General features: G+C 39.8%; 2 protein-coding genes across 3 annotated transcripts in view; one reads left to right on the top strand and one right to left on the bottom strand.

Annotated features, from left to right (window-relative positions):
* FAM13C (family with sequence similarity 13 member C) overlaps positions 1-11,569 on the top strand; it is a 52,142-nt gene extending 40,573 nt beyond the window's left edge. The window contains exons 10-14 of the mRNA XM_062001704.1: positions 220-431; positions 6,434-6,529; positions 7,524-7,720; positions 9,442-9,543; positions 9,715-11,569. Coding sequence (XP_061857688.1) covers positions 220-431; positions 6,434-6,529; positions 7,524-7,720; positions 9,442-9,543; positions 9,715-9,838 — 731 coding nt within the window. The 3' untranslated portion in view covers positions 9,839-11,569. The remainder of the gene's footprint in view (positions 1-219; positions 432-6,433; positions 6,530-7,523; positions 7,721-9,441; positions 9,544-9,714) is intronic.
* A 115-nt stretch (positions 11,570-11,684) lies between these two features.
* Positions 11,685-27,989, bottom strand: part of PHYHIPL (phytanoyl-CoA 2-hydroxylase interacting protein like) — a 125,840-nt gene continuing 109,535 nt past the window's right edge. For both annotated transcript variants that reach the window (XM_062001703.1, XM_062001702.1), the window contains exons 2-5: positions 23,358-23,554; positions 17,230-17,404; positions 16,117-16,234; positions 11,685-12,725 (exon numbers count right to left, since the gene is read on the bottom strand). In XM_062001703.1, the coding sequence (XP_061857687.1) occupies positions 12,191-12,725; positions 16,117-16,234; positions 17,230-17,404; positions 23,358-23,522 (993 nt within the window). In that variant the 5' untranslated portion in view covers positions 23,523-23,554 and the 3' untranslated portion in view covers positions 11,685-12,190. The remainder of the gene's footprint in view (positions 12,726-16,116; positions 16,235-17,229; positions 17,405-23,357; positions 23,555-27,989) is intronic.

Raw genomic sequence — 27,989 nt, 5'->3', positions numbered from 1 at the left:
TAATTAGGCCTGGACACACCTCATCTCTTGACCACTGGATTTCCCTTTAACCAGATAAAAGACATGACGTGTTGAATAGAGTGAGGTTACTTTCCTGCACAACTGTGGTATGTTAATAACTGTATGCAGGTAGGGATGTATTTTTTTCTTGTGGTGTCAGAGGAAACTTCTTTGCAAATGTTTCTAGTCTATTTACTTGCCAAGTAATTTGTCTTTCAGACCTGAAACTCAAAATATCAGAAGAGCAAAACTGTGCCTCTAGAGCACCCCAAAGAAATGATGATTCTGAAAGCACTGGGAACTCTAAAGAGGCTGGGACACAGGAGACCACGAGCATGGAACCAGCTCCCTCAGTAGAAGACACCATGGATAGTGTATTGAGGCGTTTAAAGGAGAAAAGGCACCACTTCAACCTTCCTGAGACTATTAAGGTATTTAACAAGTATGGCTCTTTCTTTCAGAACTTGTATAATCTGAGACAGATGTGAATTAGTGTGCAGCTATCTCAGGGTATGCTGGTGTGTGTGCATCCCGTGTCTTCTGGCACGATTATTATCTCTAATAAGATGGTAACTCTACTGCAGTTTTCTGAAGAGTTGCACAGAAAATGAGGTGTAGAAGGTTTTTCCAGAATGCTAAGTGCCTTTTGCTCAGAGATGCATGTATAAAACTGTTTGCCAGGTGCTGCTGAAGTCTGCCTACTTGACGTTCTATGTGCAGCAAGTGCCTCAGTACACCTCCAGTGTACTGAGGATGGTGACAGCTAAAGCGTTGCTATCTTGAGTCCACAGAAACCATGTTGCTAAACCCATCATTTCTGAAGTTATTTTGAAAGTAAAGATCTCCTCTGACCTAAGAAATGCTGAAAGCCTCTACCCAGTCCAGAGCACTGCACTAAGACCACATGGAAAGCACAACCATCCATGCCCTTCTGATCTTGTACATTTATCTGTGCTGATGCTGTCTCTGCTCTTCCACGTTCTCTGTTCCTCTTCTAAGTGTAAGAGCAATAGTCCATGAAACATGTTTGCTTGGCTAGACAGCTCCTTTTTTGCTTTTAAACTAGTACCTTCACAGTACTGGTACATATTAGGCTCTGTCTAAAGCTGCTGTTCTGCAACACATATTGTCCATAAAAATGTAGGAGGTTTTTTGGCTATTTTTTAATGAAATGATATTGCTGTTCCTGACACCTTACAGCCAGGCATGTCCTTAAAAGCACCTAAAATCTAAATGTGGAAAGTAACATTTAGACTCTTGCTGATGAATGAAAAAGAATAAAAGGTGAGGGGAACAAGGAGAGGTGAAGAACTAGAAGCTAAAACACACAAGAGATAAGAAATGGTTCTGGGTGGATTTCAGTAGCAGAAAGTACCCATCAGAGAGAATTTGTAATGTTTTGTTTTGTTTTTCTTCTATTCTTGGTTCCTAAACAACTAGTTACTGTGTAAAAGCTGGAACTGTGTGTAATGATGCGTGCTTCTGAGATCTTGAGCTCTGCATACATGACTGATTTTTTAATTGTTTCTTTTTATAATCTGCATTTTAACAAACCCAAAATGGAAAAAGGATTTCATAACCTTTGTAAGAAAACAAAAGACGACAACAAACCCATGCTGTTCTGCATCAGTTCCAAAACCTCAGCAGGGCAGACTGTATGATGATAATATTTTCAGTTGCTAATTTTTTTCATTATGCAGAGGGAGATCAGAGGACACCAAACCAGATGTCAGTGAGCAAGTTCTGTCCAGAAAAACTCTCCTATTGCACTTCTCCCAATTTTCCAAGAAAGAACTTCCTAAATCTGTGCAATGACCATGCTGGCTGGAAATATTCTCACAGAGAACTCTTAATGTAAATTAAATGTTTGCACAAGTCAATATTTTCAAATATTTTTAAGAACACCTTATTTATTTTCTTCTTGTATCTTCGTAGACAGAAGTTGTGTTGGGAGAACTATCCAATTATTAGCAAAGGTGTTTGGTAATAGATGTATGAAACTTATGAAACAGAGGCTACAAAAGGAATAATATGAAGTCAAACTAATCTGTTTCAAAATACCTTTCAGTAGCTCCTTAACATTAAAAAATATTGGGTTTTGATTATGAGTCATCCTGGACTTTTGGGTGTGCATGAGGTTTATAGAACTGATGATGTGAAATGAATCAAGGGCATCTTCTGGTTACAGCAAAGATCAAAGACTTCATTTCAGCTACATGCAAGTGTGGTGTTACTGTAGTTTGGTGTTATATACAACATTTTACTCTGTATATAACATTGAGATCCTGTACCAGAATCTGAGCTAGGTTAACAGTACACTAATAGCAGCCAAATGATTCTTTTTTCTCAAGATTTAATTAGTTTAGTCAAGGATTGTGTTTCCATAAAAGCCTGCTGAGTTCTTCCTTGAAGTTCAACAGTGGGAAGATGCTGAGGCTCTGCTGAAATACAAATGAGAGAAGGCATATCCTTAGGAGAAGTGCAGAGTAAAATCCTGGGCCACCCAGTATGTCTAAAGAGAACAAACCACAAGATCTGAATATGAAAAGGCAGAATGTTGTTTTCAGAACAAAACACTTCTCCTGCAAAAAAAGTTGAGTGAGTGGTTACTGCAAAAGAAGATGCAGAGCAAGCTGGGATTGGCCTGTAGTTGGTTCAGTAATGCAGAAAAAGATGGCCACCTGCTACTGGTTGTGTCACTGGCTCCCAAATGACCATTGCTTCACACGTAGTCTCCTTTTTCTTTCTTTATATGCTGCAAACAACTTTTGCCTTATGTTTAGTTTGAGTATTTGCAGTCTGTCCCTCAAGGCTTTTCTCAGACCAGTTCCCTTTATGTGTCTGTCCTCTCATTATTGACCTACTTCAGTTCACCTTCTCCTTGGCTGTGAAGCAGCATTTTTATTTAATTAGCATAGAGTTTCACGCTGCTGTGTGCAGCCTACAGTCCTTAGCTGTCTCAGGCCATTCTGTGCTTTGTGATTCCACTTGCCATCCCTGATTCTGAAATTTTTAGCCATTTCAAACTTAGCTGAATACAAACCTGTCTTCAGATTGCTAATAAAATGAGCTAATGAAACAGACCCAAATGCTAAACCCTCTTGAGATTGTTTCTCCTGTGTAAAATCAATACTAATGATCACTCTGTTTCCTCCTAACTGTTCAGCTGCTGCGGGCTTAATAGGCTTTGAAAGAATTAACCTCGTATTAATTGCAGAACTAGCAATAAATAAACAAATTAGCTACTCTATAATACTCCTACATTCTAGTTAGCAGCTCTTCCCTTAAAGTGAATGACAGATAGTTTTGAAGTGATTAACCCATGCAGACCTTTAAAGCAAAATGTGATTAGTGATTCTACACTGGTTTTGCATTTGGGCAGAAAAAAGAAAGTTTTCCTCCTGCTGCAGTGAAGCAAAGCACTCTGTTGGTGTTTGAAGAGTGTTACTTCTTCAGGGCTTGAGGTATTTTTTAAAATGCAGAAACTAATTATTAAAAGTATTTCTCCAAGTTGTCAATTAAAAAACCCATAGTCACTGACTTTCTGCAAAACAACATTCACCCCACCAACTCCAGGCCCGTGGTTACTGAAGGGCTGCACTTTCTGCCCCTTCCCCAGAGCGGTGCTGCAGATGGATGCTGCCCAGCCCTAACTTCCCGATGGCTGATCTGCTTGTTCTTCCATTTCATTTGAGAGACAGCACCTTTTTCTAGCATTTAGGGAGGGTTCACCACAGCATCACAATGACTGGCTATTGAGGGATTTCATTGTGAATCTATCGATATCCACTGTGTAAATGCGTTGTGCTGGCAGAGCTGAAGCATTCTGTTTTTCATCCCTTACCAGCCAAGGCAAACCTGTTTTTCTTTCTCAGTTAATAACTAAGATCTGAGGAATCTCCTCTCTGCCCTTTTTTTTGGTTTGTTTTTGAAAGTTTCTGAGTATGCCGTCTAGAATGGTTGTTTTGATTACTTACTATTAAATCCTTAGTAGATTTGTGAACTGACGTGGCATATAGGAGTTAGTAACACACAGATCTCATTATTTGCTTTCTCCTTAGAATGGATGTGAAAAAAAGATTTCTTTAGTTTTTCACTTACAATGATTATTCATAAGTGTTACCTAAAGATTGGAAAATGTTCTAGGGAAGTACTGCACTGATATCTGTGGGACCTCAATGCCAACATCTTCTGCTCATTTGCTGCCATTGTCTTTCCTGAGCCCACCTTTCCATGACTCCTCATGCATATGTAATTTGGCTGTGATGTTCCAAGCAAAAACCTCTGCTTGTTCAGACAGAATTTGTCAACTGTTATTCCCAGAAAAATTCTTCAGATGCAGACTCTGAGCAACATACAAATATTTTTGCCTTAGTGACTAGGACTGTGGTTTGTACCCTTGGAAACTTTCCAGATATGGATGCAGAGCTCTGTCAATAGCCTAATACTGCTCCCTGACTTTAAGCTTGCTAAATTGCTTTTGTAGAACAGTAATTGATAAGGTGTAATCTAGTGTTAGATCATTACATAATGACAGTTTAGAAAAATGAGATTCCAACCTTTTGGTACATTCTCATTCACGCATCTTTCTCCAGAACAAAGAATTCAAGTTCAGGTCTCAAGGACTCCACTTTGGACAGACTAAGCAAATACAGTGTATTTTCCACTGGTAAAGGTCTAACCCAAAGCCTGTTGTCATCAGGGGAAGTATCTGCATAGCTCTCATCAGCTTTGTGTTTGGCCTTGAGAGGTTAACATATACTTGGACTCATTTAAAACTTCAGTCATGCCAATTTGGACTCGGTTCTTGCTAAGTGAATGCCACGTCCCCATCGACCTCAGTGTGGACAGAAACAGAATTCATTATTAATGTTTAGCTGGGAAGAACAGATTATTGAACAGATACGTACCTGTACCCTTGTCATGACACCCTGACTCATAATCTTATAAATAACTTTTTCAACTAGGACATGACAAAAAAGCAAATGGCTTTGGAAAAAATCAATCTTCAGAAATGTCTACTGTATTTTGAGAGTATTCACGGACAACCTGTAAGTATGCCATGGAAAGATAGGTAAATTAAAAATCATCTCACCTAACACACGTTTTTAGACTCATCTATTAAATATATTTAGGTGCACTGTACCCAATTGACAGAATTTTAGTCATTTCAGACTAATCTTCAGGTATGTTATTGCCTGATAATGATGAATTTGGTTTATGTTTTAAAAAAATGAAATAAAAAGGATAGTTTCTAGTGGCCCTTTATCTCTCTTCATGACTGGAAGATGGGGGTTTTGAGGATAAAAGTGAAGGATTGTATATCCACAGCAGACTGGGCTCTTGCACACTAGCTCTGCTACAAGGTGTGAAAGGTCAGGACGCTGCGCAGCTGAGACAGGTTTATAGGGCACCATCTAAGACATGAACTATAGAAACGACATGGCCTGCCTTCTGTGGTTTCCTTTATTTCACAGCAGCCCTTAAAACTATTAATTAAAATCCTCTCAAGGGACTTTGTTGCTGAATGTAGGTACAAACAAAAAAATTGCCACCTTTGGTGAGATGAATTGAAAATGTGTCTGTATGCAACTGAAGAATTCTTGTTTGATGTCAATGTCTGTTTTCTTATGACTGTCTCTGTTTCTGACTAGTAATTGTTGTGGCAGAGGAAAAGGGGAGTGGTTGCCAGCTGTTAAAATTCCTGTGATCTGAATCTGATCACTCTGCATCTTGGATCAAATAACATTTTGTCCATCTCTTTTGGACTGAGAACTGAGAGACGGAGAGAATATATAGGAAGGGTATGAAGAAATTATATTTCCTAAGAAGGAGAATCAAAAAGAAGTTCAGCTATTAGGGCTAAATGGAGGTAAAAGAGACTTGAAGATTTAAAGATAGTAAAGAGAATAAGGGCATGCTTTGTAGCATGGGATTCAGAGGGAGTGTTTCTTCTCAAGGTTAATGCAGCTCTATAATCATCTAGGAAAGAAGAGACTGTAAAGCTGTATTCCTGGTGCTCCCCATCCCACTGTGCCACTATGCAGTCCCAGGCAGCCTGGCAGTTACTGTGGCTTTGTTAGGCTTAAGAGCAGGTATCCATGCAGGGCACAGGAGAAGTGGATCTTAACTTTTACAACTTTGTCAGCACCTTCAAAAGCGTCAGAGACTAGCTGCCCCTGAGCCTTGGGCAGTGTGGCTCATGGAAGTGAGAGATCCACATTGCTTATTTTCCATTAGAAAACAGACCGTTATTTTCCTTTTTAGGAGTTGTACAGATTAAACTGCAGTTCCCATGGCATATCTATGGAAGCAAAATACACACAGGTCATGCTCTTCTAATGCCTTTCTCAGCTTTACAGGAGCAAATAAGGATTTATTTCTGTATGTATTTTTTTTGAGGAGTATATCTTTTGCTATGATTTCTCTTTAGGTAACGAAGCAAGAAAAGAGTCTCATGAAACCTCTTTATGACAGATACAGGATTATCAAAAAACTTCTAGCAACTCCATCTTTGATCACAACTATTGTAAGTTAGAAAGAATTCGTATCCATTGCCAAGAAGACATACTAAATGCTGTTTGTGTGACTGGTACATGAATGTCACTGTGGAACTACTGATATCTGAAGAATCGGCTCATTGGTTCATACTGGATGTTGATATTCCAGATAGAGCAAATGCTCTGTAAAATGCAGCTTCTCAGCACACCAGAGGCTATAATGCACAGTGGCAGTTTCTGAGGCAAGGGCTTCAAATGACTCAGGAAAGGACCAAAGATGGGCCTTAGGTGTTTATTATGGCTAACACATGCAAGACAGAATGGAACCTGCCTCTTTCCATGAAGCACTACACTGCCACTGTATCTACCTTCTCCATTTCAATGACAATGCTTTTACCAGTCCTAGCTCAGAAATAGCATGTTAACAATGTGCCAATGTTAACATGTTAGCCTCACTGTGAGTGGAGGCAGTGCCATCTGGCTATTTGGAAGTCTGTTAGAAGTACTAATCTAGTAGTGATTGGGACTAGGTTGATTTTAAACATTTTCAACTATTTTCTTGTTAGATGATAGTGGAGCTTTGGATTTCTTTGACAAATCCCAGTGTAAGTCTTTGTACAAATGTACATGGGTATTTAATTTTAAAAATTAACCTGAAGTTCCAATGGAGTTTTTATGTTTAAGCCTTAGCTTTAAAAGCTCAACTTTTTTTCCTAAGGAAGAAGGAATGTGAGGAAAACACAACATCACTCGATTTTGGTAGTTATTCTTTGTAGCTATAAAAATGTAGAATCTCTACTTCCAACTCCAGCTCTTCTGTACTGTTTAGTCATGGTGGGCAATACACAGTAACTCAGTGAGCTCCATGAGAACCCTCATGAACAACCTTGGGTAGACCTGGGTAAAGCTTTTAATACCATGTAATTTATTCAATGGATACATGCAGGAAGTTAGATCCCAATTCTATACTTTGGCATTCTATTAACTGATGGTGTTTAACAGTGCTTTACATTTTACAAGCAGGAAGAGGAAGACTCAGATGAGGACCGTTCTCAAAGCAGCCACGAGTTATCATCCGGTCCAATGTCTTGCCTCCCTGTTGATGAGCACCTGTGTTATTCTCAGGAGGAGAGTGAGCCTGCACACATTTCACCTCTGGATGAAAAGAAAGTTTTCAGGCAAACAGCCTTGTCTATGTCCAATTTACATGAAGCAACAATGTAAGTTTTGCCTTTTCCCCCCCTTTTTTTTCCCCTGTGTTTTAAAATATTTCATGTAGACCTTTGTAAATGAAACACAATCCATACTTATTGCATGGGAATATTCTGTACCAAAGAAGTGATTTCATGTTTTCTTATGGAAGATAAGAGGCAGAGGTGTCCAGTGATAGGACAACGAGCAACAAGTACAAGCTGGAACATAAGAGGTTCCAAAGAGACACAAGGGAAAATTTCTTCACAGTGAGGGTGAGGGAGCACTGGAAGGGGCTGCCCAGATGGATTGTGAAGTCTCCTTCTCTGGAGACATTCAAAACCCACCTGGACAAGTTCCTGTGTGACCTACTCTAGGTGGTCTTGCTCTGGCAGGGGATTTGCACTAGATGATCTTTTGAGGTCCCTTCCAGCCATTGAGATTCTGTGACAGCTGTCACTTGAGCAACATACCTGTGGTTTGACTTGTGTGAAGTCCATGAAAAGAAAGGTGAAGGAATGTAAGCAGGTAAGAGAAATAACTACATATACAGAGCGGTGGATACAACATGATGGCATCGCAAAGATATGTGGATCTGCTTTTAATTGGTGCAAAATGTTATCTACTTCATTTCTTACAAAGCAGTCAGAAAACAAAGCCCAGTTTGTCCAAGCAGGCAGGTCTGCTCCTGTGTGTGTGAACCAGGACCCACTGTGTGAGTGATGTAAAAATACCAGAGCCATGATGTGTACAAACAGTAACAGAGGAGCTGAGTGAAGGCTCTGCAATGCCTGGTCACATGGGAGGCCACTGAATGATGTAAAATCAATTTCTTCCTCACATAAGAATGGCTATTACTGTCTGGATGCCCAGAAAACTTACCACTGCTCACCATTATAAACACAAAGTAATGCTCTTCTCCTGATTTGTAGTTAAGAATTTCAGGTTGCATGGAACAATAAATCTCAAGGTGCACATGAGCTGTTATCACTCAGCCCTGACATTTGAAGAATATGCCTTCCAGGAGCAGATATGTTCTCATAGCTTATGGGACGGCCAGTGTTTCTTGTGTTTTGATATGGTGCTCTTAGATGCATAAATGAAGTTGATTAGGCTCTACCAAAATGAGAGTAAATAAATATGTCTTGGCTTTCTATATATATAAATCAGCTACATATGCAACAGTTTTCTCATAAACCCTGTAAAGATATTTCTGTGCATTTTGTTATTACGGAAGAAAAAACCCACAACAACCCAACAGCTCAGCTACGTATCTCATAATGGAATTATTTCTCTGCTTAAAGATCTTATTCTTTAAATACCAGCTAAAACACAGCCTCCAAAAACGCTGATTCTGGTACCATGAGCATTTCCACTGCATCACAGTAATGTTTGGTAACAGCTGCTTTTAGGTGTAAGGCTTGGATGTTGACCTTATGAATTCATTTCCCATGAGAGATTGTGCCCTGTCCACACAGAATCAAGACTCAATCTTGAAAGGTTTTCCTTTCATGTCGTCCATAGTGTCTCTGCCTTCCCTTTATTAGAAGGGTGAAAAGAATACTAGTGTATCACATGTGAGGGTAGGGCAAGTTCTATCCAGAGCTGGAGGGATGTAGTGGAATGTCTCAGGACACTGAGGTCGGTGCCTGCTGTGGCCCAAGGCAGCAAGCTGCTTATTTCCCAAAGCCACAGCCTCTACAATGCTTCCAATATTGAGGGATTTCACGTTCTTGTCTCTGTTTTACAGGCCCGTTCTGCTTGAACATCTCAGAGAAACAAGAGCAGATAAGAAAAGGCTTCGCAAAGCTCTGAGAGAGTTTGAGGAACAATTCTATAAACAGACAGGAAGGTAAATAATGAGCTCTTAGAATGTTTTGGTCCTGTCAAAATACCTTTAGTCACCTACAGTTAAGGAAAGAGAAATCCAACCCAGTTCTCATTAGTTGTTGCAGAATTAATTTTAATGACTATTTCTTCTCATACTCACAAAAGTGATGGCACTTTTGTTTGCTTTTCACAGAAGCCCTCAAAAAGAAGATCGGGTGCCAATGGCCGAGGAGTACTCCGAATACAAGCACACAAAAGCCAAAATCAGGCTCCTGGAGGTTCTCATCAGCAAGCACGACATTTCCAAAACCATCTGAAGTGAAGGCAATGCTGTGAATTGTTCTCTAGCAGAAACAGAAGCAAACAAGCAAGTAATGAAAAGGAGGAAGTAATTTTAGAGGTCTTGGTCTGCTGCACAACTCTTTGACACACTGAGATTTTTGATGCACTTTACCAGTTACACTAGCTGGGATGAGAGAGGACAGCAATATGCAAGAATATTAAGCATGGGTGAGTGGACTAGAGCATATATTTTTTTTCCTTTTGAAAAAGCCTTGAAGTGCACTGTGAGAATGTTAGAAATTATGAGGACACTGAAGTATTGTAGATCTGCAGTTTGACCTGCTCTTAGGTTTAAAAAGTGTGAGGAAAGGCTCTCCAGGTTTTTAGCACGTTTTAGTGAATGGTCATGTACCACACGTTTCTTTCCAGAATTAACATGTGCTATAATGAACTCGTAATATTGGTTCTCAATGCGCCGAGTCACGGCGTTAAAAGACACATGAGATTGAAACAAGGAAAAACTCATGAGCCTACTCTGTCTTTCAAGACAGAGTTGCCATTCAATTCTAGTAGCTTCAAAGAAAGGTGCATACACAGAACCAGTGCCAGGATTTGGTCTAAAATTCTGAGAGTAGAGCAAAGTGATACTGTCTATGCAAATAAAAAAAAGAAAGAAGGATGGAACACAACTGCCAAATGGAACTATTATTCTTTCAGGAATAAGGGAAATACAGAATAGATACAGTTCACTGGGAAGAGATAACACAATGTACTGGCTTCTGTCCTTTTCACTTTGGTTCACAAGGCTGGCTCACGGTACTTAAAATTCAGTAAATAGATCAGCTACATGCTAGTTTTTATTTCTGTATTAAACTCTGCACTTTATTTTGCCTGATGCTATAACATTTGCTTTTCTAACTACCAAAGCTCGTCTAGATGCATGCACTTTGTAAAATGTCAGAGTATTTCTTGTGTTATAAATTGCCACATATCTATATTAAATCAAGATTAGACTATTGCATTATGCCGAGATATTTTGGATAGATAAAGTACATGGTATATAACTGTCACGGTTATCTGGTGAGGCGCACTAGACTTCTTGTTTACTAAAAATAAGAGTATAAAAAAGGATATTTTTCCATTGGAATTATGCATCTTTCTTAACTTTCCAGGCACCACACTTTGGAATACTAAGGAGATTTTTTTTTTTTTCCACTATTTGTGATAGACCATTTGTGTGAAAAGTGGACTGTTAACAGAAGGATTAGCTGGGGGTTTTGTACTAGAAGCGAAAAGCAGGGATTCTGGGAAATACCTAGTCCAGACATGAGGGAAGAATGGAAAAACAAAAAGGGACTTGAAGTTGAATCGTGTGTCCTGTTTTGCTTTGACTGTCATTTTGTATTGACCACATGGTATAAGCAACCTGTTTTCTACCTTGGTAAGAAGATTTTTGTTTTATAAAGCCTGTTACGTACCAACCCTGTTTGTATTTCTATTGTATGTACTGGCTGGGCATGATTTTGAAGTCGTACACGTTTTCAAGTAGTTTGGAGGAAAAAGAATGAATGCTCACCATGGAATTCTTTATTTCTCAGAGGTTTGTTGTTCCAGTGTACTGACTTAATAATTTAGAACTTAACTTTTATGAATCAGAACTGGTCTCCTTCGTAAATCTGTTTTAATTAAAGTCATCTAGAGCAACAGGAACAGATACAGAGTATTTGAAGTTTACAAACTACATCTTTGATAAGGGAAAACGATTTCATGACATATGTATACAGTTGATATTAAAATGTCATCTATATATTCTATATGATTGTATAATATTTTATACAACAGTACAAATAAAATATTTTTCTATTATATTTATTATGTCAAGACACAGTTTCTGTTTTCAGTTAGCTAATATAAATAACATAAATAACACCGTCAAACAACACGTTGTTGGAAGTGCTGACATTTCTAGGCTCTGAAATTGAAATCATGCTGCAATTACAACCTTTCATGCTGTTTGGAGTTATCCCAGTATTTGTTCAGTAGTTAAAATGAATGCAATATTTAAACACCATTTAGAAGCAGTTATTTTTATTTTGCTAAAGCAGTTTATATAGGATTTTGTTATGTTTGGCAAGAAACGGAAAACAATTTTTGCAGCATCTAGGTATAAATGGTTGCCAGAAAGAAATCCAGGACTTCTAATCATTTAAAGCATCGGGGGAACAGAAGGGAAAGAGGGAGAGAAGAAGTACTAAAAAGGCTATTGGAGATTTTGACGAGTCGTGTTTGCTTTTGGTGACAGCGGCATGTGCATGCTTCGGACAAAAACGGCTGACTATGGAAATGGGCAAAAGAGGTCTGAAGGCTCCTAAGTCACGAGGGAAGGTTTAACGTCCAACACTGATGTTGCAGGTCTTGCAGCTGGGATCTTTCTTTGCATTTGCAGTAGACAAGCTCATCAGCTGGTGGCCGGTAATTTCCGCAACTGTGCCGAGGGAGAGATCCACAGGATCAGTGTAAATTACTTCCAAAATAACATCCTGGGCGTGGTGGTAAACCATGACCCCGTCTTCTTCGTCGCAGGTCAGGAATTTGTTATCTTTTATGTTTAGTTGAGGAAGGCGCTGCTTACAGAATTCATCTCCTGGCGACCCAACGGGGGCGATGACGAGGATGACGTAGTGGTAGGCTGTGTACATGCAGTAGAAGTCTCCAAAGTACAAGTTAGTATTGGGGTTGAAGAGTTTTTCAGCTGCAATCTCAAACCTGTATCTTCCGTAAGGTGAATCTTGCGGTGGCTTCCCGGTGTTAAACTCAGTGTTGCAGCTAAAGAAGATGCCTTCCAGCTTCCCACTGATTGGAGAGCCATGGCTGCCACTGTTATCCTTAACAGAGGGCTGCATAGCATTCCCATGGTGCTCTCTACAAATGAATGATGGGTATTGTTTATTTTGTAACACGGGTTAAGGAAAAAGCAGAAGGTTAGAGGTTGTGCTGTTTGGGAACAGTTCTGAAGGGACACAAAGGAAAACCGTTACACTGAGAACAGGTTAGTGTCGTGGCCTTAGGAACAAGAAAGTCAGTGCCAGACTGGGAAAGAGCTAGAACTCCACTCCTGCTCATGGGGAAAATCTGCTTTTCCAGGCTGGCTTCTCTGTCTGCTGTGAGCTGTGAGGGTATGATATGCAGGCAAAGAATAGCACAAACAAAAAAGCCCCAAACCACCAATGTCTTTAATTAACCAATTTGTTCAGCCTCCCGCTACAATTGTAACAATAAACACATTTTGGTTTAAGCACATATTGAAAACTGCAAGTCAGCCTCGATAGGCTGAATTCAGTACCATTAATGTGTAATTTTAGCATGGGCAGTGTATGTTTCATGTAGAAATCTGCCAGTGAAAGTTATTGCTGAATGACATTTTTCAGGGAGCTTATAGGAAGGAACATACATACTGTCTGACAGAGTTTTTTTTCCCCAAATGATAATTTCAGTTCTAATTTGTCTACTTCAGTCAGAGCAGAACTGGGCACAGGGTATTAGGCAATTTGGTTAGTTTCCACTTTGGTTGGTATCCAGCTTCTGCAGCCACTAGTCCTAAGGGAAAAAATGTACAAGGCTAACTATTTTTTTTGCAATCTGTGCTCAATTTGGTTCCAGTGAAAAGAAACCATTATTGTAACAAGTGAATTTAAAAACCTCTAAATCCCAAATTGCACTCATCAGCATTAGGCTGCTAAATTTAGAACAGTCCAGAACACCCCATCTCATCCTCCTTAGCACCTGAGATTTCTGTATAGCAGGCTGTTCCCCCGAAGTTGTCCCCCACACAACTCTCTCTGGAAGGGCTACAGTGACAGCTTTGGCACTCCCTGCACCTGCAACTCTGTGACACCAGAAAGAGAAACCTGCTCTGTTGCACAACCTGAAGAACACCCAACTTACCGAGCACCCTTAGAGCATGCCTTCCTACACGCTGAGGCTTACAAACACATGAGGTTGTGGGGCTGAAGAGTCTTACATCCCCCTCTTGCTTTACTTCTACTTTTTTTTCTTTTCTTTTCTCCTTCTTTCCTCTTTATTTTCCTTTATTTTGTTTGTTTGTTTTGAGGAGAGGGGACACTGGCCAAGAAAGATTGTGGTCTGCTGTTAACTCACAACAGGTACAGGTAAAATGGTGCTGTGAAGGAAGTGGAGGTCTACTTGGTTAAAAGCAGAAGGCAGTAGTCAAAGCAAATTAATTCAGAGTAAACATACAAAATAGCTCTAAATCAGCTCAACAATGTCTCCAACTGATTTTTTTTTTCATTATTTCTAATCTCAGCAGCATAATTTGACTCTAAGACAAATTTAAGAAGTTTTCTGGGCCATTCAGATAATACATAGTTATTGTCTCAATCCCTGTTTCAAAAGACATTGATTGGGGTGGGGGTACAGCTGGTATTTTATGACTGAAGCAATTACTAGGGAGAAAATTGGTTGAATAATCCCCATCTCTGCAACCTGAAAAGCCAGGCTTCATGCAGTTCACTTTCTGTGGCAAGATACTGACATCCAGTGGCCAATTAGGCTAATTATAGGTCACTCTCTCAGGGATCTGAGCTGCTTTACGGCCTCCCAGCTGACATAAGCAGCAGTGTGACATGACCACTACCTGCAAGCTCACACTTCAAACTTTAATTTAGGGGCTGTGTGACAGATTCTTGTTTGCCAAGGCTACTGGAGCTACTCTACAACCTTCTCCAAGCTCATCTACTAGTGATGACACAAGAGAGGCCATTGTACAGGCACAGTGTGACAAGGAATTGTCCCTAAAAGAAAGCATGTGGGTAGGGTGCAGTGTGGAAAGGCCAGTCCTTATGACCATAGTTGTACATTTGTACATTTCTGATCAGAAAAGGTGACCACTAGACAGTTACAGGTATTCTAGCTTCATACTCACCTGGCAAAACACACCTTTTTGTCTCTTTCTTTAGCCTACTAACAGAAGGGAAAGCAAACTTGTCTATTTGTTATCAAACCAAGACCATAACAGATGGGAGGGGAAAAGTACAATCAAAAGTGCAATCAATTACAGCCATGTTTGGCAGAACAAGGCCAAAGCCACAGCTATTACTGCACCTCAGTGGTAATTTTCAGAGCAGGTGTGCTCTAATTACACATCTGAAAACAAAGCTATGTGAGAACCCAAACCACCAGCAGTACCTCCCTGTTGGGGTATCTAGTCCAGGATGGCAGCAGAGATTTATGAGGTCCTCAAAGTGCCTCAACAGCTGCAATTAATTCTCTGCCTCCATTGAGTTGAGCAGCTTTGTCCCCATGTGCAATAAAATAATTCTTCCAAAACACACAGGCAAAGAGCAAACTGTATACAAGACACTCCTGGAACTCCGCAGATGCTCAAAGTAGGAATGTTCCCAAGGGTGGTGGAGTCTCCTCTTTGGAGTTGGATTCCCTTGAGTATTTGTTTTCTGTACCAGTTTTAAAAAATGGTTTTTTAGAGAGGTTCTAGTGAGACACTCACATAACACTGCAATTACACAGCTCAGCAGCAGCCCCATCTCTCAATGCATATTAAAGCAGCATAGTCAGTGCTGAAACAGATGTTGGCATGCTGCTTACCTCTCATCCATGTTCTTCTAACAGTGGAAGGTTACCTCTGCATGGTGGCTGCTCCTGCTCAGTCAGTACATGAGCTTTGACTCCTAACGACAAGTCTTCTTGTCTACTGTAATGATGATTCCAGTTTTGTGTGCAAAGGCACACTGGGTCTCCAACAGGAATAAGGGACCTACCTCCAGCTATCCCATTTGTTCATGGCAACTGAAACATGGTGTTGTAAAATTGTCTAACATCATTCCCTCTCCCTCCCCACACAATCTGTAAACCAACATTCAGATACAACCAACTATGATATTTGGGCATAGAAATTAACTGGTTATATATGGAGAGCAAATATTGGAGATGGAACTCCTCCATGGAGGCAAGTGCCTATGCACATCATTTTCTACTCCTAGTTGTGCAGTAATCTCACTGACTTTCTTAATATGACAGAAGTATTTGGCTACTAAACACTCTTATGATAAGACATACTTTAAGAGACCCTGTGAGTACTTCATTTTCTGCTTCAAAACTCAAACTTTCTTGCTTCATGGAAGTGCTGAATTAAGCAAGGTAAAAGAAAGGAGTTATAGTTTATTGTTTTCTTTTTTCTGAACTGGCAAGAAAGCTCTAGCTTTAGCACACCTGCCTCTACTTACTTTCATTACTCCCTTAATTTGCCAAACAACTTTGCATGTGTTTAGTTTCTTACCTGGTATAATCAAAGTATTCTTTGTGCTGATTCCGATAAAAAACAGACAGTTTAAGCATACGGCCTGCAATCACCTCAGCTTTTTCCAATAGCTGTGTTAGGTGCACTTTTGAATAATCTGAAAAGGAAAGACAGTCTGGTAGTATTTGGGGAGGGAGGGGGTAGGAAAAACCACAACATGCTTCAAAAGCTACAGAGACAAGTGGGCTTAAAATTGGAAAGAGAGCCTCAGTAACACCTCACTCATGTCCTGTAGCCCCTATGCAGAGACTGTCCAGCCTAGCACTGGTGTCTCACTGTGGCCACACCACAGACAAATGTCAGGAATGTGTATTTTTGACTTTCCCCACAAATACATAGCAACTTTCCACTCAGAATTTCACATGTTAGACCAAGTTTCCTTGTATTTGGGAACCACAGAGGAGCTGAGAACTGCCCTCTCTGGCTTATGTCATTTGATAAACTGTTTGCTACCACACACTCAGTACTAAGCCAATAACAATTTGCATAACTAAGCAAACAGGCTTGCTTAGGACCCAGCCTAATAGACATCTCAACCAACACAGAATTCACAGAGAGCTCACTTCAGTACTCAACCTTCACACAGGCAAGCACACTGCCACTTGGTGATGAGAATCCAGAAGTGCCTTATAAATCAATGACAGGCTAAACTGATCCTCCAAACAGGGTGTTGGTGGTGCTCAGGCTCTGCAGCACACAGAGAAGGGGGAGCAGCAGAATCTCTTTAGCAACTTGTCTGTTAGAGAGCTGACACTATCTTTTTTCCATGGGTCCTAGTAGCTAGAATCAGGCACAAGTGACCCAGCTCCATTTGGGTTCGCCAGTCCTCTTTCCTAGCCTGGGACACACATGGTGCCAGGCACAGAGCTTTGGGGCAGCTAAGCCACTGCAGAGCAAAGGGACAAGTCCACATGCCTCTCATTAATGCATCAAACCTCAGCACATACAAAACCTCAAGTGAGAATTCCATTTTCCAGGTGTGACTATACTATACCAGCCTTGCTGACACTAGTAGATGGCTAACCCACTCAGGCAGCAAAGCTAGCATTAATTGCATGTGTCCTGTGGTGCAGGTTTCCTCAGCAATATTACCTGCTGTGCAAAACTCGATGATTTCACTCCACTCAGAAACAACGTAATCGCCATCGACTTGCTTTGATGCTGTCTGCACTGCTACCGTGTACTCTGTCCTTGGGCTCAAGAACCAGTGCCCACGGACTGTCATAGGCAAAGGAACAGCTTTGGCCACCAGTTTAGTGGGTACATCCTGAAGGAAACAAAAAGACAAAATAACATGCAACTCAGCAGTGCAAGCAAACCAATCCAACATCTCCTCCTTTGTCTTTTTTACAATGTAATCCCCAACCCCTGGGTCTTCTGTGTAAACCTGAGTTACTTCTCACAGCCCATTGGTGCAGGATAGTTAACAGGGTGGCTGAGGACAATGGTCTAAGGTCTGCTTTAAGAGCTGCAGTGATAACTTGTATGTATGAGTTTATTATTGGTTCCAAGTGACTATAGACCATTAAATATAGCCCAAATACTTAATTTGGATTAGGGCCATTTGTGCTTAAGTAAAGACATGCTACTGAGCACAAAGATATCTTAATTAAAGAGCTTCTTGCACTCTCATTGTTTTCTTTCAGTCAGTGTAAGCAAACAAAATTCCTCCTGCTGTCAATCAGTCCATCTGCATCACCGTTGGTATCTTCCAAATCAAAATTCAACAGAGAAAACTAAACACATTGCTGAATGATTCTGTATTTTACGTGTATCAAAACACCCTTATGTACAGGAAGGGTCAGAACAAGTCAAGCATAGGACTAGTTTGTGATTATCATTGCACCTCTTGCTTTGCACTCTGCCCCACAATTTCAGCTACTCTGTTTCACTCTTCCAGCATATTACACCACAGAGCAACAAAGAAGAATAGCTGTTTGTGGCTGTTGAAATATCGAATTTCTACAGCACTGAAGACTGCAGCACAGACCACCAAGGGAAGAAAAAAGTCAATGACTGGACAGTTTATGGTAGAACTGTGGTTGAAAGGACTCAGTGATTCTCTGCTGTCGTGGTTTAGGCCCATCAGGGAACAAAGGCCACGATTAGCCTCGAGTACCGAAGAGGCTGAGGATTGCTCGAGGGCAGGGAGGGCTTAATTGCCGCTTAAGGTTCAGGACAAAACAGACCAGGCTACTCGGTTTTGGGGAAGAAAACAGAAAATAATTTAATGCAAAATCAACCAAAACATAACCAAAATGAAACAACCCAGAGTAATACATCAATGGAGAGTCCAACCAGCCTTTTTAAGAACACCTTCTTGCCACCCCTCCCCTCTTCCCGGGTTCAGAGCCCTGATCCCGGTGTTTTTACCTTGCCCCCCCCTGAACGGTTCGGGGGGGGCAGGCAGTGGGGGGTTCAGTCAGTCGGTTTCCGAGAGCTTCTGCCGTTTGTCCCTCCTCAGGACGGGTGAACTCCACACCAGTCCTCCCTGCAAGTCCGTGGGGTAACTCACAAGCATGGCAGACTTGCACGGGCTGCTCCGATGCCCACTTATTCCAAAGGCTGCAGCTCCTCTCTGCTTCTCGTGTGGGGCTGCTCTGCGGCGTGCAGGCTCTCCAGCACGGCCCGGGCCATGGCCATCTCCCCGCACAGTCCCCCGCCCGTCCGGGCTCACCCACACGGAGCTGTTGGTGGCTCTCAGTCTTGCCACGAATCTCCATAGGTTTCAGGGGCACAGCTTGTATTCTCGCCACGGCTTGCAGAGGGGTCTCCGGTCTACTGCTTCTCGTTCCTTCCTCCTTCTCTGGCTGAAGGGTCCGCGTGGTGGCCTCCATCTTGTATCACTCTCCACCTCCCGACTCGCATTTCAAATTCCCGTCCCCTAAATAGTGATCGCAGAGGCGCCAGATTGGCCCAGCCGGGCCGGAGGTGGGTCTGAACCTAGGAGCCGGGGGAGGGTCTTCACTGCAACCCGCTCCCCCTGTTACCAAGCCAAAAGCTGCTCCTGGCTAAACCAGGACATCTGCACAGTGTACTTGAGTAGCTGGGATAGACAGGGGTATTTATTCTTGACTATTTATCAGTAATCACAGAATAGTAAGATGGCTGCCACATGAAAAGTGGGCATTTCAGACAACATCCATAGCTGAGCCCCTATAAATACCAACCCATAGTCATTCACCTATACATACTAGCACAGTGGTCCCTTAGGGAAAAAAAAGGAATAGAAAAGACACATTTTCTGTCCATAGTCTCATTTAGTCCCGAGAGATAATTTTTTTTTGCTTATCTTTTATCATGGAAAAATGTCTTTCTTTTATTGCTTTTCTGCCAGAAAAACATAATTCATTGGTTTCTTTATGAAGAAACAGTAAAATTAGCACTTGTGATAAGAACTGAAATGTGACTGACTGATAATCAAGGGTAAGATTTTGTTGTCATGATTTCTTTTTGTTAATACTCATTTAAAGCAATAGCTGGAGAAAACTTTCTCTGTAAAAGATTCAGTGGTACACTCTGAAATAAATAATATATAAAAGATAGAGAAAAATTACAAGGAAAAATGCAAGTAACCTCAAATGACATTTAAAGCTACCACCCTGGAACTATATTGCAAAAGCATCCCACTGGGCTGAGTTTGCTACTGCTAATGCAGTCAGCACCTGCAACAGTTACAATCATTAGTCTTCCTGTCATCTTTCCTTTGGCTAGAGTAAAAACTGCCTCCACATAACTTAGGTCTCTGTGCCCACAACCCGGTGCTGGTTTTTGCCCCCATTAATTTTGTCAGTTTTCATATAACATTAAAAGCCTCATTGCCTCTGTGCATCAAAGCCTTACCTTCCTGCTGTGCTACTGGGAAACAATTCTAACTGTACCAAAATACAGGCAGACTACCTAAACCCACATTAAATAGAGGGCCATCTCTCTTGCACAGCTGGGGAGGAGGGCAGATGTGATGCTTTTCAAAACTCTAATATGTTGTTCTTTATCTAAGCAAACTCCTTTCCTTTCCTTTCCTTTCCTTTCCTTTCCTTTCCTTTCCTTTCCTTTCCTTTCCTTTCCTTTCCTTTCCTTTCCTTTCCTTTCCTTTCCTTTCCTTTCCTTTTTCCCCTTAAGGTTCCTATACTGACCTCAGGAAAAATATTTCAAATGTTCAGGTTTAAATTTCTCTGGGGATTCTCCATTTCTTCCTTTCATCTTTTTCCTGCCTAGCTCTCATTCCTGGCTGAGCCACCAAAGAAGTGCAAAGGAGGTTATATGCCAGCACAAGGACAGCCAGGGTTCTGGAGTGGCAGATGGCTGCTCCACCAGCAGTGCCCACCAGACAACTCTAAAGGTACCTAGATAGCAGTAATTTCCAAGAACAACCTGGAAGCACTGAATAACTAAGCAGCAAAGTATACAAGTCACTCTACCTATCTCCTTTTTGGGAAAAGATGCCTGCTTTGCAGTTCCTTTTCATTGCCAAAGCAGCAGCTTTCAATTTTCAGCTTTCTCCCATTTTGTCTTACCTTTCCCTTTGCCAGGTCTGCTCACAGGACACATTGTGGGAACTCAGCATGCCCAGGTTCTAGTTCTAGTTTTGTTAAATATCTGAGCCTCATTTCCTATTACATGGGAAGAATCATACTTTCATATCTTTAAAAACAGAGGAGATATTCAAATTGCACTGAGAAAAATACAAATCTTATTCTTGACATACTACTACCAATACAAAGCTCCTCCTTCACTGATTACATTTATGATAACAGTCATAAATAACAAAACCACATGCACCCTAAATATGCTGAATATACTTTATATATTTGCCAACAGCAAAGGTATTGACAGGATGACATCAATGTATGCTCTGCTGAGTACACGAGGTAAAAAACAGTCTCCTTTCCTGAGGTACAGCATCTATCAGGTTAAATCTGTATCCCAACTTCCTTGCTCATAGCCACATCAGCAAACTGAGACTTAATATTAACTCTCTACAAGTCAAAAACTAGTTTAAGCTGTTCATCTGCATTTATCACCTGTGAGAAACACTGGCAGTAATTTACCTGACCTGTAAGATAAGTAAGGATGATTTTTTTCTCCCTGAAGATGTCCATTTCCTTCCACAGCCCGATTGCTGGATGACTCTTGAGACTAAGTCCCAATGCTCTTATACTAGGAGAAGAGGCAGTGATATCCTTACCCTTTATACAACAGCTTTGTTATGAAGGCAATGGATGGCTGGGAACTGATTCAGTTCCCTCTGGATCCTAGGAGGACTCAGGCCCTGGTGCTGCACCTGCTATTAGGCTATTAGATCCCTACCCAGAAGCTCTACTGTGGAGCTGCAGCTGTGAAACTTACAGCTAACTTTATAGGTAAGGATTCTTGTCTCTTAACATACTAGGGTTGGAACAGGTTCTGAGCTTGAGCCATTTTTAGTATCTCAACAGAAGCTCCTTCTAGAAAGTGTGTTAAAAATTACTTGGTACTACAGATGCATGAAAGCAAACACTTATGTACTCTGGGATAGATAGTTGTTAAGAGTATTTACTCTGTGCCATTCTCTTGCACATCCTGTCTGCTGTCTGGATCTCCACCATTCTGGCCAGGGAAAAAAAAAAGCCAAAGAACCAACCAAACAAAAACCTCAAAAAGCTTTACACAATTATTGCCAAGAAATTTTAAGTTAATTCTGTCAAGACATCCAACTTATTAATCATTTCAATTGATAGACTTTAGTCTCCTGTTCTTACAGAACCAATTACCTCTCTCCTTTTACTGAACACTTTATCACAGTACAAAGCTAGGCAATCGCTGAGAAGAACAAAATAAATCTAATGCTTTATCTTTATTGTACTATCAAGATCCGTTTTTTCCCCCCTCTCAATTTAACACAAGTCTCATCACTGTGATAGAGATTTTGAAGTCTGCTAGGGTGGCTTTATCTTTTACAATAACAAATGTTACAATTTTATACCAGTTTGCACACAAATGAAAAAAACACGTAGATGAATAAAATGAAAGAAATGAAAAGAACCCATCCTAGTAAGCATTTCTATTAGAAGGTATATTTATTCCTGTATATAAAATAGGAATTCAGATTCAAAGGCTGTCAGTCCAAAAGTAGTAGCAGTAAGAAAAAAACGGAACCTTCCCTACTTTATTTGCTATTAGAGTTAAAAACTGAGTCACAATAAATGCCCATTGCAACATTCAATTCAGTAGTGCTATGCACACTGGTTCACTGCAACTGCAATGCCTTGGCCAAACATGTACAATTCTTGATTTCAAGCAGTAGTGATTTTTCATTCCATTTAATGCAAATGGTACTTCCAACCACATTATTGAAAAAAACCCCAAATAAGGAAACATGAAAATTACACATCTGATACTAACAGGGAAAATGTTATCTCAATAAAAAGACTGAGAGAAATTGGTGGAAACATTTCCTGTTTATCCCACTGGCTTATGAACCAATCGTGATTTAGGTGTTGATAGACACCTAAACTGACTCATTTGTTTGGATAGTTCTTTGTGCCTTGGCAAATCTTCTCTTTTAGAGATATTCCCAACATTGGTTTTGAATTTGCAGATATTGTGCTGTTTATGATTCAGCTCATTCCACGTTTCACTAGACATCTCAGTATTTCAACTATTCTGAGGTCAAAGCAAATTTTGCTGGATTTGGTAAGTACAGATTCTGCAATGCATTCAGCATGTCCCTCAATGGCTTGAGGAAAGAGGCCAGATGAATATTCAGGTCACAGTGCTGAATGCTGCAAACCAAAATTGCTGGAAGCCTTCCTAGAAGTGCATTAGAATTTGTGACTCTTCTGTTGAAATGCCATGTGTTGCTCTCATGAGTCTGTCACTGAACAAGAACAGGCACAGAATACATAAATTGTTTAAATAAAGATAAAGAACTAGTCAAGAATAAAAATGTCTCTCTTGTAATCCATTGTACAAGTTCCAAAACTGTTTACAAATAAAATAGAAATGGTAATGTTCAGCTCTGTATGAAACAAATGTAGTTGCATGTACATGCACATAGGCTAGAAACGGGGGAGGTATTCTGAGTTTAAAAAGGAAGCCAAAGAAGATTAATCAAAACCCACCTTATCTGGATGTCAAATACCTGTTTCCCATGGTCTAGCATAGAAAGGTTAATAAAACACTGAAATTCATCTATTTAAAATCAAGTATTCTTACCTTGATTAGTAAATGAAAATTACCTTGTGTTTAAATTTGTTGGAGTTCTTGTTTTCCTTCTTGTTGAGATCAATGAAGTAATGAGTGATACGATCCTTGGATTTAGAATCCATGTCCCAAGAAATCTTGAAGGAATCACATGTGATGTTACTTATTTTGATGTTGTGTGGGACTGGAAGTTCCTCCATCTCTGCAATCCCGCTATCTTGTGATTTATTCCCTGCATAAAAAATAAGCATGATTTGTTCAGCTGCAGACATGTCTGGTTTCTGTGCTCCAGTATGATCACATCTCTGAACAGCCTGTCTTACAAGTGGTACTGAGAAACAACCATATATGAGGTACAGCTCTGCAAGTCTCAATGTCAGTGATGGGAAATATTGGAAAGGGACAATATTCCTCACGGGAATAAGCTCTAATAATATTTAAGCAGATTGCAATGACTGGGTAGTATCACAACTGTGTACAGTTGCAGTCTGACAAGAAGAAACATCTGAAGCTATCTGGTGCTATGATGTTTAAGATGCCAGAAATGTCCACAATTAACATAACAGTCCTACCCACACCTCTCAGTGAAATATATACAAGTAAGCAATCATATTAATCTTAAACCTATTTTCCTGGCACAAAGTAAACCCAATCTCTTCAAGGTTTATAGATGGCATGTGTATAGATGCATACAAATACCATCTCCTTTGCAATGAAATAGCAAACAGTAATCTCTTTGGTGATCCACACACACCAATTACAGTTTCTGATCATTATTCTCTCTATTCTATTTGCCCAGTTGAGACCCTGCAGTTTTCTTGGGAAGTTTTTCTGCTTTGTCTAAAAGCATATGTTAGATGAACAAATCACCATTTACCCCAAAAAGCATCATAGGTTCTAAAATTAGGCCTTCTCTTACTTCTCAAGGCAAGCTTGTAGCACAGCATTCCAATAATGTTAAAAATCAGAAATATTAAGTGATCTTGCACTTTGTAAGACACAAGAGAAAAGTGATCAAACAAAAAAGCAAAAAGATGAGAAAAATGAGTGGATAAAAAGGAAAAAGCTAGAGAAGATGATGTGAAAGGAGTAGCAAAGAAACTGCTTAAAAAAATAAAAACAAACCATAGACAATCATGGAAAGAAACTGGGGAGAAAAATAAGGCTAATATCTGTGTAAAAAAGAGAGGAAAGCTGCCAGGTTCTGTCCAGAGGAGGAAGACAGAAAGCCCATACAGAGGCGTGAGGCAATACCTTGTCAGAATTCATTTTAGTCACATCTAAGTTAGAAAAATATCACATATTTCCATCATAACAGATAAAAACTGGACACAGAAGGTGAGTCTAGTCAGTAATAATAATAAAAGTTTGGCTTAGAAAGCATTAGGGACATTTTAACCTCTCAACATATGCTGTCAAAGAATTATACTAACACCTCAATGCAGGAATATTAAGGTTGGCACGATTATTCAAAATTCTCTTCATGAATATGTGAAATTCCATCACAGAATCTGTGAAATCCATAGGTTGCCAGTTAGTATTCTGACTAAAGTACTGATGGTTTCAAGAACCAGTGATAATACTGTTCTATTTTTGTTTGATTTTATGCAATTACATCCCACAGGTTGTCTATTCTTCAAACATCCTATTGTTGGTTTGTTGGGTTTTTTCCTTTTCAACTAATATCCAAGTCAGATGGTGCATGGTCTTGCTCAAAATTCTACCCTATTTGTGCCATTCATAATGACATTTTCAACAGCTGCACTGGCTGCAATACACTGAGAAGTACTAGTCATTACTGAAGGCTTTCTGTTCATATGAAATACATGTGAAGTGATTTTCCCAACATGAGATTTCAGCAAGTCAGCAGGAAGAAAATGACAATGCTTTCTTCTGTATGCATTTTGTATTGGAAAAAGGACTGACCACTCTACCAAGTACACTGAAAAAGCTACATATGATTGCTCTTCCAGGAGTGAGACTCTGTATTTAAGCAGAAGATGGAATGACACTGCTAAGGTTCTTAGACCTACTGGAAAGTTGGACAGACCTAGATCTCAGTATATCAAGAAACTGAATAACGACAAACATGCAGTCAGGAAATCCAAGCCTTATAGAACCACAATACGTTAATGAGCAACTTATTTGCTTCAAGAGTGAGTTTCTGTACTCCATGCCAATGAGCATTTGCCATGTTACTAGCAGCCAAGCTACATTAGCTTCAGCAAGCTACCTCTAAGCTTCAGGAAACACACGCAAATCAGTAATGACCATTGACCAAACATAACAGAGATAAAAACAGATTTTGGAGCACACTGATGACAGTCGAAGAGCAAATGTGCTTCTGGAAATGGGTATTGGTTTTTTTGCTGTTCTTAGAATTGATGTCTGGCATACATCTTTAGATGCCTGCAATCCTTATTCCTTTAATTTCTTTGCTTAAGAGTGAATAAATAGTTTAAGTAAATGTCTAGCAGAAAATCTCCAGGTAGTTTTTAGCAACATTCTAACAGAAGTCTGAGACTTGCATTACTAAGCTATCCTTCTTCTGAGAGAGAGCAAAAGCCAAATGAATGTTTCTGAAATTTGTAAGGCTCATTCAAAGTGGAAAAAAATTAATTGTATAGATTTTTAAATATAAACAGAACACAAACAGAATATGAAATAAGAAAGTAAAATACTTCACAATCATCACCAGCAAACAACACTCCAGTTTCCCTTCTATTTAGTAGTTGAAGTACCTGTGATATTTGTTATGCATGGTTGTATTTTGATACATATTTGTGTAGTCCTGATTGTCAAAATCCACTGAGTTGACAGTCAGTAATAGAAACTTGATAATCATACAGAGTAATAATAAAGAGGATGATTCAGTGAGTATTGCCAAACAGTGGCTTTTGAATAGCAAGTCTACCATTGCACGGAGACAAGCTAAAAACAGACACAGCATGAAAAGCATGTTCTTGATCTCTTAGCTTTGACTAATCCTAAGAACCATACATGCAGGTGACCAGTCTTCCCCACACAGCAGACACTCTGGCATTCAGAGCATCAAGAAGTTTTGAAGCAGTATTCTCTTTTAAAGCATAAGCTCTAACTCAGAATCTAGCTCCTGCAAAAGCTAATGTTTTCAACATAAGGAACAGGATTTTGTCCTGAGATCTACTGGAATATGACATAAAAATGAGAGAAACAGTGCTTGACACCACTGCACTGTAATTGACTAGGAAGAAATGAAGATGACAAAATAGCACAGAAGGAGAATAAGAATATCTTGTCTAGTCTGGCAGTGTGCATACATCATCTACTGTGGAATACTTCCATCAGAGTCTATCAATATTATAAAAGCATTACAAGTACTATAATATATAGTTATATAAGACAAAATAGAAAGACTTTTTGATGATTAAAGGGTAACTTTGATCTAAACTTGGAAGTCAAGTGTTTAAGAAAATATTACTATCTGCTGCTCAAGTGGAGGCTCAACTACAGTCTGATAACACTGTCAATCAAACCACTTAAAAATGCTGGCTATTACACAAAACTGCTTAGCAGTTTACCTGCTAGTTAAAAATGGAGAGTTCATGTGTGTGGTGAGCAACATACAGGTAGGTATCATGGAGATCAAAATCTGACAGATATAACTGACTAAAACCATAAAACATTTGTACCATGTATTTTTTCCATTTGTGCTTTGATTAACACTTTGAATTGGTTTTCATCCCAGAAAGCATGTCTACTTGAAGCCACTTCTTCTTTATACCAGGATCATTTTAAAGAATAGGTCAACATCAGGAAGTAGGATGTTTACTAAAAGCACAAATAGCAGCTGAATTTACTCAAAACCAATATATAGTTGCCCTAAAGCAATCTAAAACTCCATCTGAAAGAAAGTTTCTACTGTTATGGATGTGAAAATAGGTGGAGAAGGCCTTAGAATTGATTGCTTTCATGTTAGCCACTTTGTCCCCTCACTGAGGTTCAACTGATCTCTTTGATGAAGCATCCCAATAGAGACAAAAATTGAAAATGACAGTAGTGTAGGAAGTGCTGACTAGAAGAGTTTCATATCAAGTTAAGATAGATCATCTAATTAAAATGGCTACTTTGTTTTGCACATTTACATTGCTTCAACACTGCAAGCCACTGTGGGACTGGATAGAAACACTTCTTTCAGGTCTCAATGGGGCAGAAACTTATAAAAGAGTTAGCAGTCAAGCAGAAGCCATCGTTGTGTGTTGCAGACACACCTCTGTTTTCACAAAATCCCAGTTCCTTTTAGAACAAGCAAAAGGGCCTAGTGATTCTTGATCCATATAATAAGAAGTCAAAGACCATTTGTGTGCTATAGGTGACACTGGAAGCCTAAAACTTTAAGTTTCTTCAAAGCCAAAGAATAAACACAATGTGCCAGCTTTACTGAGATCAGCTGGAGAACTGCAAGATTAATGTTTCATGCTCATATTCACAGGCTTATCTCTCTCTGCCATATCCAGAGTTAAATTTCAGGTTAAATTGTCCAATCACTCTTAAAGCGATTATGATATTTGCCATTAGAGCTGAGCCAAAATGCTGGCAAATAGGTAACAAACCAATGTTATGTATATAAACATAGACACACTTAATTTAGTATCCTCATTATATCTTCTACATACATAAATAATCTG

This window comes from Colius striatus, chromosome 8 (genome assembly GCF_028858725.1).
Source record: "Colius striatus isolate bColStr4 chromosome 8, bColStr4.1.hap1, whole genome shotgun sequence".
NCBI classification, from domain to species: domain Eukaryota; kingdom Metazoa; phylum Chordata; class Aves; order Coliiformes; family Coliidae; genus Colius; species Colius striatus.
Note: the sequence above shows the minus strand (reverse complement) of the source record. Positions and strands in the feature narration are given on the sequence as shown.